The 16,829-nt window shown below is 40.7% G+C and overlaps 1 protein-coding gene across 1 annotated transcript in view; it reads right to left on the reverse strand.

Annotated features, from left to right (window-relative positions):
* Positions 1 to 9,288: 9,288 nt before the first annotated feature.
* The window catches only part of LOC135435824 (alpha-N-acetylgalactosaminidase), a 40,253-nt gene continuing 32,712 nt past the window's right edge, over positions 9,289 to 16,829 (reverse strand). The window contains exons 4-5 of the mRNA XM_064693047.1: positions 16,299 to 16,661; positions 9,289 to 9,476 (exon numbers count right to left, since the gene is read on the reverse strand). Coding sequence (XP_064549117.1) covers positions 9,369 to 9,476; positions 16,299 to 16,661 — 471 coding nt within the window. The 3' untranslated portion in view covers positions 9,289 to 9,368. The remainder of the gene's footprint in view (positions 9,477 to 16,298; positions 16,662 to 16,829) is intronic.

Raw genomic sequence — 16,829 nt, forward strand, 5'->3', positions numbered from 1 at the left:
TTTACAAGGTAGTCTTACTAAAGGATGTATCGTTTGCGTCCTCCTCATAATTTGTACCCATTGCAGCAATTTAGGCTCGGTTCGGGCACTGCTTGTATGGTGGCCAATTTTAAAACAATTAAAGCATCCTCTTTCCGGTCTTTTTGGACGTACGCAATACTTGCTCAGATGCCCCATTTAACGGCAGCTGTAACATCTGTTCTCACGAAGTGCACTCATTGTGACGCCATTAGAGGCGCGTACTGCAACAGATCCCCAAAAGGTAGATGTTTTTTTTATTCATTTTCAAATATGACTGTCTGGTATCGCATCAATTTTTAATTCGTTCAACGAAGTGCAATAATATAGCGAAGCGGCGTATCCTGAATGGTCTCCAAGTCCGTCAACTATATACTTGACTACGTCTGCTTAGCTCACTTAGCTCCATCCATGTGTTCGCCATCACATACTCCTTGGCTGAGCCGCGTAGTAGTTGGCAAGGGACCAGCAGATATCCACACGGCCATGTCGATTGGGTACCTCAACTCCGCTGTCCAGTTCGTTAACACGTGGCTTCAGCTCTGCAAGATTTTTGCGAGCAGTGTACAAGGTGAATCATTCGCTTCTAAATTTGCGACATTCGCACCAGCCATTAGAGGGCTCACATGGCCAGGTTCATCCTCAACCAACTCTTCAGGCAGCTCGATTTCAGATGGCTGCTCCAAAAGTGGACCTGACTTAAATTTTTCAGCATTTAGATCCACAGCTCGTGATGTACTCGGGAACTCTTCTCCGGCGACACGCAATGTCCCAACAGTGTCGGTCATTACTGATTTCACCAGAATACGCAACTGGTAGATAGACGCTTCGTTGCACAGGGACTCCTTTCTCCGCAAGCAGCTGCTTAAGCTCTAATTTTTTCAACTTTATGATATCGGTATAGCATAATCAGAGTAATTTTTGGTAAGCTCCACACCTGATTTGTTATCTTCTTTATTTTTATTTTCTGGATTTCCATATTAATTTTATGAGTCGGCGTCACCACGTGTTCTCATCTTCTTTTCTTAGAGTGTCCAACTTCTATTTACAAAAAGGACATATTAATGTCTTATACTATTATTGCGTTACAACATAAGATGTAGTGGCTGGCGACTTTCAAAAATTCCATTAATGTTCACTGTTTACAGTACAATAGGATCTACTGCTGAAAATTTCATTAAGATCGGTTAAGAAACACAGAAGTTATTAAAGAAAACGGTTATATATATTGGCAGTCTACGTGTCAGCTGTAGTTAGCGCAAAGCGCAAGAATTTCTTTATACATGTATACACACATTCACGCGCGTCTTTATTGAATTCGTTCTTGCATTGCAGCAATTGCGAATGTATTCTTTTCTGTACGGCTATTTTAATCCGTTTTTTTCTCATTAAGACTCAATTGTTGGTGGGGCTGTTAAGTAGAGGCGGTTGCAAGCTGCGTGTTGTGTTACGAGTTCGAGTCCTACCGAGGGAACTCTTTTTTTTTTTTTTTTAAATTATTTTATTACTACTACAGCAAACGAGCTCGTAGCGCGAGCTGCACTTGGTGTTGGTAGAAGAGTGTTTCGGGTATTCCCTAGTTGGGAGCTCCCGACTAGAACCTTTTCTTGTTTTTGTAAATTATTTTGATGTCTTAATTTGAAGTTCAATTTATATTGACTAATCCTTGTTTTAATTTTGGATTTCTTTGTGCCTATGTAAACACTATAGTTCCTTTGACTAGACACACACATTTGTACCACACCAAAATATTAAACTTACTTATAAAACATATGGAAATAACAAAAACAAACAAAACATATGGAAATAACAAAAACAAACATAGATCAACTGATGCTCACAGATGACGCCAAAGCGTTTTTTGAAAGCGAGAGAAATATAGAAAACAAAGTAAGAACAACACTTCAGAAAAGGCAAGAAACGAAACACCAAAGCTACGAGGTCAACGGAATCTTGGCTAAGCGGACAACACTCAAAGAGAGTGGTTCATAAGTAAAAAAGATTTTACTCTCCTAAAATACATTGAAGACGGTTAATCGATAATAGAAAAAGAAACATAAATGTCGCAACGTACTGAATTATCTTTATTGGTAAGAGCTTAAAACTAAGAATAACCAAAATTCTAGTGATCAAGGAATACTGGACACAGTGGAACAGACACGTAAATTCTTAAAAGAAAATATAAATATTAAAATTTTATCGTCGGATGTGGGCAACAAAACACTACCAACAGATCAGGACGATTACAAAAATAAAATGATAAAAATATTTTAGACGACTTATGAGCGTATAGAACACTAACACAGGATCCAACATCAAGACTACAGACTAAATATATTGGAGAAATATTAAACTAAATTTTTAAAACTTTTTATTTTAATAAGACCGGACCTCGAGCCAGCCAATAAAATAGTTGAAGACTTACGCTCCAAGTTCGCAATATTTTAAAACTGTCTGGGGTTTTGAGCAAATTGCATTTTGAAACGAGTTGGATAATTCACATATCATTGAGAAAAAAGTTGCAAGAATACGTCGATTAAGGAATAAGGCAAGGAATAATTTTTTTTTGCGAAAGCAACGGCGGTGCAATTGAGCATTGCAACTTCTACGATAGTATGCTATGAAGGATGATATCCTCAGGAAAATATATCAATTCAAATGATTAAAAAATTGACTTTTTAGTACAGAAATAACCTGAAGGTCCTGAAGCGTGGCAGTGAAAAGCTGGTTTGGCTTTTTATGCTTAAACTCGTAAACAACTTGTTTAGCGCCCAAACACTATCTTTATCCTGAAACTCATCCATTTTAGCAATTATTGTGTCTGCATGTTTCGTAAATGAGTGTTGTAAGTTTGAGTACATGCTTTCAATTGTCACGATTTATTATCTGCACTGTGATAAGTATGTTGTACATTAGAAAATATGAGGGACGAAAGCTTCTCCTGCTTCACTTATGAACTCGGATGGCTCTTTACTCCAATTCCGGCATTTAAATACATATAATGAAGTTTGCGTCCATTGAATCCTATCGATATCTTTTTACTCCGATTATTAACCGGCTCAAGCGCATTCATCTTGTTTTGAACATCAAACATCGAACTAGAACTGTTGCAGTTCCAGTACCCCTCGATCGGTCCTGAAGGACTCTCGATCGAGTTGAGCCCGTGAGTGCAAGATGATTCGTTATTACGTCGATACGGTACCCCTCTAGGTGGCAACGCAACTTCCGGATCGACCACACGATTGCCAAGCACTCTTTCTCGGTGGCGGAATAGTTCACTTCAGCTTTTAGCAACTTCCGACTCGCGTACGCTATCACCCGCTCCTGTCCCTTTATCGTCTGCGTCAGCACTGTGCCGAGACCATACTCCCTTGTGTCAGTCTGCAAGACGAATTTGGCGTAAAAGTTCGGGCAAGCCAACACGGGGGCGGTCGTCAAGCTATCCTTCAATTGAATTAATTTATCTTCCTGTTCCTCACCCCAAGACCATTTCCGCCCCTTCTTTAGGAGCGCCGTTAGCGGCTGTACCTGAGTCGCGAAGTTGGGAACGAGACGCCTGTGCAATGAAGCCATCCCGAGACACGTCCGCAACTCCATACAATTAATCGCGGCTACGTATCACCTTCACCTTCTCTGGATCCCCGCAAATAACATATTCTAGATAGACAAGACTCTCCCTGAAGAAGCTGCACTTCTTCCTGTTTAGCCTTAGGTTGGCCGCCCTCAACCAGCGGAATACCTCCCTCAAATTCTCTATGTGTTGCTCCTTTGCAGCTCCTATTACTACGATATCGACTAGGTATGCGAGTGCATGAGGCTCCACGATGGCTCGATAGCAACTGCCTGGATCAACTTATCCACCCGCTCGTCGATCACCCTCTGCATGGCCGGATTCTTCGGGTAGTACCTTTGTTTCAATGGCTTGTCGTGCTTCAGCCGGATCGAGTGCTCCGCGATATGCGAGATCCCCTGCAGACCCTCGAAGAATGCTAGTTTCAACTCCAGGAACTCCCTTAGTTCCGGATCCAGATCCGCCAGCCACTCTACCCCCTCAAGTTTCTTGCCTTTTCCGTGCACCACTCCGACTCCAGATGATGCTCCATGATTGCTCCACTTTGGCAGCTGCTCCCGATATCCTGCATCCGGGCAGACTGCAGACATAGCTCTATTTTCCTTCGTACCCTAGCACATTCCCGCCGTGCCGCATCCATGAGCAACGAAGATCTGTTGCTGGGAGGCCTTCCCCTGACATGGGAGGCCTTCCTTCGGTTCCTTCTGCGTGTCTCCTCCATCCTGTTGCTGAGCACGTGCTTCCTTTCCCTGAAGTGGAAGGCGTGCTTTTGGCTTTTCGCTCATCCCAAGCCCCGCGGCCGGTAGCACCACCGTCTCCAGGACCAGTTCTGCATTGCCGCAGCACGTTGTGCTGCCCATTGCACCCAGGAAATCCACCCCCAAGATGACGTGGTCTAGCATCGACCGCATGATGAGCATCCAACTGCTGATCACCTTCCCCGCTAGGCTGCTGATCACATCGCCCACTTGCGTACGCAATCTACACTAATGAAGCTCCGAGTGGCTACGGAGTCGATTGTAGCAGGCATCGTTCGCCCGCCAATCTCCACAGTAGCGACGATTCGGCCTCCGTCCACCTTCCGTGGGTGTCCTAATAAGTGGACACGCGTGTGTCGGCGTCGACCCGAGCCTGGCCTGGGCGACGCCGTTGCCCGTTTCCCGCCTCCGTGCTCGACAACAATCTTGGCTAATGCCCCGGTCGCCACATACCCAACCGACCACGACGCGTGCGTTTGGGCACTCCCTGGCGAAGTGCCCCTCCCTTGCGCACTTACGACATGCCCGCCGGATCGTACTCTGTTCCGGTTGCTTGGCTAATCTTCTGATAGGCAGCCTCCGCATGGGCCACTGCGAGCGGAGTGGGGACCCTTTTCCACAACGGTCGCTCCGGACCCGCCGGGCGTAGACCAGAACGTGTTGAGGTGTCCCCGTGGGCTGTGTTGTCCTCCCCCATTCTGCGCTACCTGAACTCATGGCCACCTGACTCACTGACATGTTTTCCGATTCTTACGCCTTCTGCCTAATGACCGTTTCATACTACACAGCCATTAGCGTCAGCTGGGTCAAGGTGGATAAATCTTGACGTCGCACGAAGAGCCTGTATTCGGGGGCGGCATTCACGTATATCCGGTGCAACTCCTGCACCGGCGCATATCTGGCGTGATGCATTAAAGCCCTCAGCTCTATTAGGTATTCTTTGAATTCCTCCACCTCGCTCTGCCGGCGGAGCCGGATTCCGTCCTTAAGCCTTTCAAAATAGCGTGGTGGCGGGAAGAACTCCAAGAAACCCATCGAGCGGCCCGGTCGCAGAATTCCTCGCTCAATACCCTAGGCATGCGAACGAGGGCAATGACATATGTGATGGCCCGCTCCTCTAGGTCCTCTAGGAATCCAAGGGGGTCGGATCGGCCATCATACCTCATACCCCACTTGTTCTGGTACGCTTGAATGTGGCTTAGCCTCTGACTGAGGATACGGCCGGGGAGCATAAGAGACACTACCCGGATCAGCAGGGGCCCGCCCTATCTTGTCGTCGGTCACTGTTGCTCGGTGGGCTCCATCCCATCTGACCTCATGCCTTTCCTCTACACCCGTGACGGCTAAGCTAGGGGCCGGAATCTGTGGCCGCTCGTACAGTTGTCAGCTCCTTAGGTCGGGCTCCGATTTTTGACGCGGCCGTCCGCCAACGTCGGGTGGGCAGCTCAAGGATGGCGGTTTAATGTTTTGGCACATTGAGGCTCTAACTCAGCAAGCCGAGCACAAATTTCTGGGGAATGGCCACCATCCTGCACTTAAGTCGATAGCCGCTTACGCAGCTCCTCTCGCCACTAGCTCCTTCTTGTGCCTTCCCCCGGATTTTGGCACTCACCTGACTCGACTTTATGTTTTTCTTACTCTTTCTAGGTGCCCTTCGCTGAAGTGGCCTCTGTAACGAATGATGATAAGGCTGATACTTAGAGAAGGAGTAGGTAGTTTGAAAAAAGTTTGCAAATAGATCAGGAATGCTTATATGACTATTCGCCCTCTCATCTACAAACGGAAAAGTTGATGTCTTATTTTTGGCGTTCACAAAGTTGAACATTTTCTAAGGATCATGTAAAAACAGATGGCGAAGATAATCCTTTAAGCATATGGCATTTTGCTTATAAAAGTTTCATGTGGCAACAGCATAGTGGCATAAATCAAAGGAATTTCCCGACATTTTTAGTAGCACCTCGACTTGACATTTTTTAGTGTCACAAGATCCCTTGAGATCCAGGGAGCTTATTATATCTCGCTGGGTAAACAAGTAGGACACAGATGTCAAAGAGCGAATTCACAGTACTATAAAAAAATCTAATGGCAAGAAAAAAATTAACAAATTGACTTGCAGAATGGGATCATTAAGCTTTCAAAAATCAGCATTACGAAAGCAACGGAAACCATCCCCTAATTTCGATTCCTTGAAAAGCACACGGGATGGTAGACCAATGACCAAATCCACAGGGGTCTTCAGGCCGTGCAAGCAGGTAAATCCTGTGCCAGAGGAATGTGTTGGATTCAGATCAGATCAAGAGGTTTGTCTCTTGGGTTACGATCCCGATTAACCTGCAATAAGACATCTCATATAGACCATTAACAAAATCGTGTGACATTGGTTGCAACAGAAAGGTAAATTCCATTCGAGATGACCAACATCCGGACGATTAAAGTCGCCAAGAACGATCAAGAGGTCCTTATCAGAAAGAAGGCAGGAGATAGGTTTAATAGCATTAAGATGGCTAAGGTATGTAAGAAATTGGGGGAATATAGGAAAATTAAGTCAAAATACAAATACTACCTAATACCAACCATACTACCTGTTCGCCCAGAAACTCGATATCCGAGAAGTAAAGCTCAATGAGTTCTATCTGATACGGAAATCTCGATCACAACTAAGTGACGTATTGTGAAGTAAATATAGGCGAGTCTCAGTAAGAGTGATTGATTATATAAAACTTGAAGGCTAGAGAATCTATTTAAGGGCTTGAAGTTTAGAATTAAGATCTCTTACGTTTTGAAAGGCAAGCACAAGAGAAGTATTTCGTTTTTAACTTAGGTTGATGAAGGTGGTAAGAAAATCGGAGTCCGATTTTTCTTTTTAGCTTTGTAGTAACTATTAAATGTTCTGGCAAAAACTCTTTGCAACAGTTGTTTGTAAATATGTCAGGTGGAACATTTATTTTGAAGAGTTAAATATGCCTTAAATAAGAAAACTTAAATTTTTCAACCATTATACTTGGGACATATGTAAATTCTTGCCTTTATAACGACTTTTACATCATCTGATAAAAAATAAATGCAAATAAAAATATGTTTTCTCGGTGGAACGCGCACCAGAGGCTTAGGCTTTGTGTGACAGCTGTGGTCCCCAATACAACCGGCCGGTGTAAATTAAGTTGTTAGTATCGCTCTGTATGAAGTACTACAGCATCGGACGAAACGGATAAAATGATCGGTTTTTTCGTACCGATATCACACATTGAAGTTTGCAAAAAACCTACGATCAGACCTCTACAGCCAGTGCTGGTCTGCCGCTTAAAGTATACAAAAAATTTCATATCATTTTAACGACTTCAGTAAGGCATGGACTCTGTACAACATGATATCAATGATCGATCAAAAATTAGAAAAAATATGTGCATTATTATTTCTGTTCGGGGACCCGAGCCTACAAAGAAAGCAAGAGTTCCAGTTTATGGGCCCGTGTAGAGTGTTTGCTATAAGTTTTTCCTGCGGTTTGTTAGCTTCGATGTATTTACGCCAAGTAATCTAACTCTCCGAATATTGGTGAGTTATTGACGTCAAAGCTAGGCAGGTTCGGTTTTTGATTGTGCACATGATGTTATTGCTCTCACAACTAAAAGAGCGTAAAATAGAATGGGCTCTCAACTACGTATATGTGGTGTATGTGGATATAGATACGAATGTTTGGAGAAATTGTTATTCACTGCAGTGACTTTGGCTTCCGGATAAAAAACGTTGTTTTTAAATATGTTGTGTACTGAAGTTGGACAAGTAAAAAAAAATCAGTATGTCTAGATCGACTCGGCTATTGATGATGATCAAGAATATATACTCTTTATGGGGTCGAAGATGCTTCCTTCTCCCTGTTACAAACCTTCGGACAACGCCATTACTTCCTATTTAGCCATTTTTGGTGGATTCAGGATATAAACAATGGGCATTTTTGTATAGCTGTTTATTATTGACATTGAATAACACTACAAAAATGGGGGCACAAAAAGTGAACTCATGGGTTATTGATTAAAAAAATAAATTCATGCGAAAGCGAAGCACGGCTTATGGATTATGGGAATAAAAATGCATTGCCTACCTGACTTAAAAATATGCAAAGCCCAATTATACCTAGAATTAATTTAAAAAAAAGTAAGAGGCTCTAGTCGGGAGCTCCCAACTAGGGGATACCCTGAACCCTTTTATTCTTACACCAAATGTAGCTCGAGCTACGCGCTTGTTTGCTTAAGTAGTAATAAAAATAAATTTAAAAAAAAAGTAGTTCCCTCGGTAGGGTTCGAGATCGCACCATACCACACTACTTGCCGTCGCCTCTTCAATCAGCCACACCGACAATTAAGTCCAAACGAGAAAAAACTGATTAAAAAGCAGCACAGAAAACAATACAATAGCAATTTAAATGCTGTTGATAAAGTTCAATAAAGACACGCATTAATAACTTTTGTGTATTTTAACCGATTTCAACAGTAGATCATTTTGTAATACAAAATATTTGTATATTCTCAAAAATTCAATTCCGTTTAAATTGCGGCTTTAATCGGTGGGCAATATAAATTGGTTTATTTACTTGATTTATAGCTATGAGGTAGTAGCGGGGAGGCGGTAATAGCTTAAAATGAAAGATAATTGATATATAATATATATACTATTCTAGAAGCTACATATCAAGTTTGGTGACTCTAGCTCTTATTATTTACCGAATTTGCTAAAAAAGCAGGATTTGGATATCGATTTTTATCGATTACTTGTAAACGGGGAAAGCTATCGCACATCGGAAACAAACTTGTACTGCGTGGGTACTAGAAGGACATACATTTAAAAAATGTTTAGTCCTTGTTCCTGTTACTTACATTTCCATAGATACATTACATTCTTTTTACCCAATTTGCGAATGAAATTTTTCTAAAAAAAATAAATAAATTATGTTTAATTATTTATTAGACAACTTTTTATATAACTAACTTCATCTTATATAAAAGTAGATAAAATTAATATTTGTTTTACAACATAATTTGTCCTTTTAACATAACAACTCCAGATGGGTTTACCTTGACCTTGATTTTAGTTCTCGGGAACAATATTCCATAATCAATATTCTCGTAAAGGTCCTGAAATTAAAAAACGTGATTAGCAGTCATATCCGGGAGAATACAATTATAGGTACTATTCGCGAGGCAACAAATCAAATTCATCAAATGGCCGTCTGCGGTAGGTAAATACTCTGGTAATCTGGTAATTACGATACTTATTATTATTTATTATATATAAACTTTATGAGCTCGGAGCTTTATGAGCTTTATCCAAACAAAGTTTGGCCATCTCCGTCCCGCCGTATATTTAACACGTTTGTAGACGTTTGACATGCAGATTTGCAGATATATGAGAATAGAAATACTCTTAAATGCTGAGTTTGATGAAAATGTCTTGGAAAACAGAATATTCTACCAAAAAAAAAACTTAATTTAAACTCGTTCTTCCTAGAGATGAATACAATATAATAGTGCGATTCTGATAACATTTGGCTCATGCAAAACAGTTTCTCATGCATAGTTTTTCATCGACCGTTCGTTCCTTTGGCAGCCAGATGTTATAGTGGTCCGATGCTGATAAAAAGTGAAACTCCTAAATTGACAGTTTTGTCAAGATATATCCACAAACAAAAGAGGTAAATACTATATATACATATTTCGTGTGGTCGTGTAACAATTTTATTTATGCTCCTTATTTTAATGTTGTTTATGTATTATTGATTATATTATTAATGGAGTAGCGATACACATTACCCATCTCCTAATATTCCTGTTAGGATAGGTATTTTGCCGCTTAGTGTAAACAAACTTATTAGAAACTATATGTCAAAATTTCAAGTCTCTACCACTTATTAGTTCATACATACGGACAGTCAGACGGACGAACAAACGGACAAATATACGTACATGGCTCAATCGACTCAGCTGTTGATGATGATGCTTCATTCTCTCTTACATACATGTGCACAAAACCATTTTACCCTTTTAACCCATTTTTATACCCTGAACCCATTAAAAATGGGTAAAAGGGGTATAATGTATTTGTGCAAATGTATGTAACAGGCAGAAGCAAGCATCTCCGATCCACTAAAGTATATATATTCTTGATCAGCATCAAAAGCCGAGTAGATCTAGCCATGTCCGTCTGTCTGTCCGTCCGTCCGTCCGTATGTATAGACGCAAGGATCTCAGAACCCTAGAGACTTGAAATTAGCTGTAGGTCCTCATAGTGCCCGCGCAGGTCGAGCTTGTTTCCAATATTCGATAACTTTTCCCGTTTCCAAGTAATCGATAAAAATCTATATTAAAATCCTGTTTGTTGAGCAATTTTTATAAATAATAAGAGCTAGAGTCACCAAATATGACATGTAGCTACTAGAGTAGTATATATATATCAATTATCTTTCATTTCATAGCTATCACCACCTTCCCGCTATTATCTCATAGCTACAAATCAACCAATTTATGCTGCCCACCAATATAAGCCTCAATTTAAATGCCATTGTCTTTTTGAGAGTACACGAATATTTTATAGTACAAACGGATTTACTGCTGAAAGTTTCATCAAGATCGGTTAAGAAACACGAAAGAAAATGTGTTTTGGCTGCCCACGTCTTCACGGCAGCAAGCGCAAATTCCAAGAATTTCTGTATACATGTACACACACACATTAGTGCGCGTCTGCTTTGAATTCTATCAACATCATTGCAATTGCGAGTGTATTGTTTTCTTTGCTGCTATTGTAACTCGTTTTTTACTCATTAAGATTCAAATCTAGAGGCGCCGGCAAGTAGTGCGGTGTGTTGCGAGTTCGACCCCTACTGAGGAAACTAATTTATTTATTATTATAATATATATATATATATCTATATATATATATATAGAACATATATGTTAATTTATATGTATGTGTACATATTATTATATACTATCTCTATATATAAAACTGTTTGTCCTGACTGACTGACTGACTGACTGATTGGTGTACAACGCACAGCCCAAACCGTAAGGGCTAGGAAGCTGAAACTTTCACTGTAGTTACCTTATGTGATATAGGTGCACGTTAAGACGGGGTTTCGGGAGATTCCACCCGCAAGTGCGGAAAAATCGCGAAAAACGTTTGTATGTAACTTTTTTGTTAACAATCTGATAGGCCTCAAATTTTTTTTCAAAGATCTTTGTTCAAATTCATTTGAGGGGTGTCTCACACTTTTAGGAAAATTCATTCCTCCTTGGTGGAAATGGAGGTCAAAGATTTGGTGGGTGACGTTTCGCGCTCAAATTTATTTCCAGAGATCTATAAGAAAAATCATTTGAGACGTGTTTCACATTTCTCGCAAAATATAAACTCCTTCGGTGCAAAATGCATTTTTAAGGTTTTTTTGGTGAATTTTAAGAGAAATGTGAAACACGTCTCTAATGATTTTTCTTAAAGATCTTTGGAAATAAATTTGAACACAAAACGTCATCCACCAAATCTTCTCTCTCAAATCTCTTTGCACCAAGGATGGATGGATTTTTCAAAAAGTGTGAAACACCCCTCAAATGAATTTGAATATAGATTAATTTAATAATTTTGGAGAATAAAAATTAGTTTGGGGCCGATCGGATGGTAAACAAAAAACTTTCATACAACCGTTTTCCGCCAATTTACCACTGTTGCGGGTGGAATTTTCCAAATCGTCGAAATACGTATTCATTAAGTTCTTATTGAGAGCTTTGAAAATAAGTTTGAAGCAAATCGGACACAACTTAAAACTTAGCACAAAAAATCTTTAAATCGCATTTCCCACGAAGAAGTTTGAATTCTGCGAAAAGTGTGAAACACGTCTCAAATGATTTTTCTAATAGATCTCTGGAAATGAATTTGAGTGCGAAACGTCACCCACCAAATCTTTGACCTCCATTTCCACCATACAATGAGTGAGGTTCTCTCTCACTGCATTGCTTTGCAATAAAATAATTCCCAGATATATATACATATGTATGTACTTTGTGGATGTGCATATATATATATATATAAATTATATATATATATATAAATTAAATTAAATTAAAAATCATAAAACGCGAACTGGCAAAATAAAAGTATAATATATATATATATATAGTTCGCGTTTTATGATTTTTAATTTAATTTAATTTTTTCTTTGGCCTGCTGCCGGCTTGCACTGGATTTTTTCTTTTTCTAATTTTTCTCACTCCCTACAACAAAAACCGCTCTCCTTTTCAAAAATGTCTAGAGTCACGCTGAGAAACTGGTGGCTCCGATAGTTGCGCCCCTCGAATCTATTGATATCTTTCCTTCAATCATCAATCCACAACACAGCATATTGTTTTGTTGTGGTATATATTTTGGAGCTGTATTGCTGCCCGTAACAACACACTCTGGTTTGGATGCTTGCCCTTCAAACAGGAGTGGAAATCGGGTTTTATCATTGGGGCTGTTGTCGTTGCAATGTGTTGTTTTGTCAGCGCCAACGTATGCCATCACCCACACCCTGAGATTCAGCACAAGGCAGATTCAGAGGTTTGTTTACGGATAGCAAACGTTATCCGGGCACAAATTTATTCCTTCTGTTTCAGATCCTTGCAGTGGAATATTCCCAACGCCATCCCTTGTAGCGTCTCGATTTCGTATAGACTGGATCCAATTGCCTTCACGACTCTGCACTTGGCGTATTTATGGCAGAGCTTTGCTTCGCGGCCTCTCGCGAAGTCGCTCACGATAAAGTTGCGCTTGTATATCACCTTTCCAGATAGGTACGTTACTTCTCGAGATTTTAAGTTATAAAGTCTGGTCGCTTTTTCTTAGGCTGCGTGCATAGTGCCCTGTATCACGGCCCTATAAATCTGGTGCTCATAGACTCCGTGTCGCTTACGGCATTTAACCTGCGTGCCAGTTTGTAGTCCACGCCTTTCGTGAACATATGCTGTCTGAAAAAAAGTACGACGACGTTCCGATACTGTTGATACTGCTCGTCCCATCGCGCATGATCGTCGCCGATCTGGATACGGATTGCCGCTAGCACAGACTGTTTCACCCTCTCGGACACGTTCGCTTGTGGCGCATAGTTCCCGGTTGTCTGGTGAGTGATCCCATATTTACTCGGCGAACTCATTAGACGTGAACTATCTGCGAACGTCCGCATGAATAATTTCAGGTACTCTGAACTGCGTGAATATGTGAACACTTAAAAATTTTACCACTGCCGTAGTCGTCGCCTTTGGTATAGCTTTCAGCCAGACGAATTTGCAAAAGGGATCCAGCATTATAAAAAGGTGCGTGTTGCCATGTCGCCAGCGTGAATATTTTCCCAAAAAGTCCGTACACAACTTCGTTATTCGTAGGTGGACGAATAACCTGAGTCGTGTGCTTTGTCTTTTTGCAGGTTTCGCAGTTGCTTATATACTCACCGACTTGGATTGACATCCAGGCCCTGCTTGACTCCCAGCATGCATCGCCATCTAACCTTCATGCGCCTTCTGTACAAGCGTTGAGGTTAGCTCTGTGAAGCTTGGTTCTCTTAAATAATAGACGCTTCTCGATCAGTAAGTCTGGAAACTTTTCCGTCTGCTCCTCGACAACACCCAGCCTTTCCAAATACTTCTCGCTCTCAAACTCGGTACATCATGTTCTTCCACTTCGAACAGTCTAGACAATGTATCCGCCACGATATTGTCTTTTCTTTTGCGATGAAGTCTTTCAGTGTCATAAACCACTGCACACTGGCATGGTCGGTAACAACTGTAAACGGCATCAGTTCCACATATGGGCGGGAACGTTCGACAGCTTTGACGGCGGCCAGGCATTCCTTATCTGCCACTCTATAATTTAGTTATAGAGTATATACTTATATATAAAAAAGAGCAATCGGTCTATCACCTTCACTATCAACCCTGTGAAAAAGCACCGCTCCTATTCCCAATTGGCTTGCATCGCACTATATATAAAAGTGCTTGCGGAAATCGGGATGCAGCAGTACGGGTGCACATGTGTGTGCCTTCTTGAGGTCCTGGAAAGCCTTTATCGCTTCTAAGGTCGTGTTCGCTTTCAAGCAGTGCACCAGGGGCACAGTCAGTCCAGAAAAATTTCTGATGAATCTTCTGTACCATCCCGCTGTGCCCAAAAAGCTTAGTAGTTGCTTGGTGGTCTTCAGAAGAGCGGTCTGCAATATTGCTTCCACCTTCTTTGGGTAGGTGCGCAATGCGCCATCGCCGAAGATGTACCTCAAATAACGCAGGTATTTCAAGTAGAATTTAGATTTTTGCTACCCAATAGTCAAATTCGCTTTTTTCAGGAAGTTACTTAGTTCCTTTAGCAGCTCGCAGTGCTCGTCAAACGTCGTCGAGATGATTAGAAAGTCATTCAAGTAGGTGAATACGCGATTGTGCAAACGTTGAGGAAGCTCCTTGTCCATCAATCACCACAAACTCAGAGCTGCGGTGTATAGCCCAAATGGCATCATTCTGAATCGATAGAGGCCTGCCGGGTATGGTAAATGCTGTGAATTCGCGACCAGTGGGGTCCAGCTCTATCTGCCAAAACGCATGTTTCAAATCTACGCTGCCTATGAATATGGTGTCGTCAACTCTGTATGCTTCGGGTATGCAGTCGAAAATACGTACTCGATCTTTTGCGCATTCTGCTTCTCTCACTTCAAATGGCTTCGGTTCTTACCATATTACGTTATTATTGCGATTATTATTAATTTTAAGTAGATTATATTTAACTTAACATTTTTTTCTTCAGCTGTACTAACGCATTAGTGAAGGTATTTAATTCCCCTGTAGTGACGGCCTTGAGCGCGACTTCTCCGCTTGCGTCAGGCTCCTCTGGCTGTTCGGATATTATTAGGGTATATAAATATGCAAACTGTATTCCTAACGTCCATTTTGAAAACCCTTTCAGAGGATATTATAATTTTTTAATATTGTAATTTTGTAACGTATAGAAGTAGACATCTCCGACCCTATAAAGTATATATATTCTTGCTCAGTATCAACAGCGGAGTTTCTATGCGAACTAGTCTCAGTTTTAAAGCCATCGTCATGAAACTTTGCAGAAGTGCCTCTTTCTGTTGCACGCAGTACATATGTCGGAAACGGCTGGATCGGACCACTATATCATATAGCTGCTATAGAAACTATTGGTCGAAAAGTAGGTTCCTGCTCTTCTTGATGATACTCGGCATTTATTAGGTTGTCAAGGCTCCTCATATATATGGAAAATCCTATCAACATCGGACCACTATATCATATAGCTGCCATAGGAACAATAGGTCGAAAATTAAGTTGTAGTGTGGAAAACATTTTTGTTGTTCAAGATATCTTGACCAAACTCGGCATTTATAGGTTTTACCATGCTCCCTAAATTTAAGGAAAATCTTAATTACATCGGACCACTATATCATATAGCTGCTATAACAACGATCAGTGGAAATGAGGTTCTTGTATGAAAAGCTTTTTGTTTTTCGAGATATCTCAGCCTTGCTCGGCAACAACTATTTTCCTTGTGCTTCTTAGATACGGGCAAAGCATTATGAGTATTATGAAAACGTTGGATCTGCAAGGGTATTTAATCTTCGGCTTGCCGTAGAAAGCCCTTCTTTTCCTTTTTTTTTATTACTTTTCGTACCTTTTAATAAACAGTTTTTCCCTTGGATTAGTTGAGCGACCGTTCTCGCCAGACTCTTAACGAGTATTTAGTAAGTTGATTCATAAAAGCTAAGTGATGGCAGTAGGCTTGAATTGCCATGAAATAGCGCGATAGCTATTTCAGCATCTCGAAATATATATAACATATTTCAAGCTGACACAGTTGACTAATATTTGATTATTACTAGCTAGCCGTAATATATACCGCATACTCAATTATTTAATTAATTTTTTACCACTTACCTCAACTTTGTATCCACTATTATTGATAAGGCCCAACTCCTTCAATGTAACGGAAATATCAGAAGGTGTACCGTCTGTCCGTCTATTTACAAAGGCTAGAGCATAAGAGTAAAAGCTTTGATAAACTGGACTTATTGGTTTCGACCAAATTTCTATTCCCTTATGCTTATATATTCTTCGACCTTGTATGCCCAAGGGATCTTGATCTACAGAAATAATCTTTCTATTAAGTAAAATTTCCTTAAATTCAGGTCGTATTGTTCTTAAGTCAACTGACATTAAAAGTGGAGCAGCAAGAATTGCCCACACAGCAAATTGAGTCTTCGCCTGTTCATAGCTAAGGCCAAAGTTTCCAATTATTAACTGAAAGAAAAAATATATGAAATTGAAGATTTAAAATTGTTATTATCAATGATACGTCTTGAAACAATCCCTATTTAGAACCTATCCAAAATAAATTGTAGAATTTACACAGCATTTATACAAAGACATATCTTTGCTTGTTCAAGATTTTTTGAAAATACACCTAAT

Source organism: Drosophila montana, unplaced genomic scaffold (genome assembly GCF_035044405.1).
Source record: "Drosophila montana isolate Dmon_TW-CO22-7 unplaced genomic scaffold, ASM3504440v1 contig_3729_1, whole genome shotgun sequence".
Lineage (NCBI taxonomy): Eukaryota > Metazoa > Arthropoda > Insecta > Diptera > Drosophilidae > Drosophila > Drosophila montana.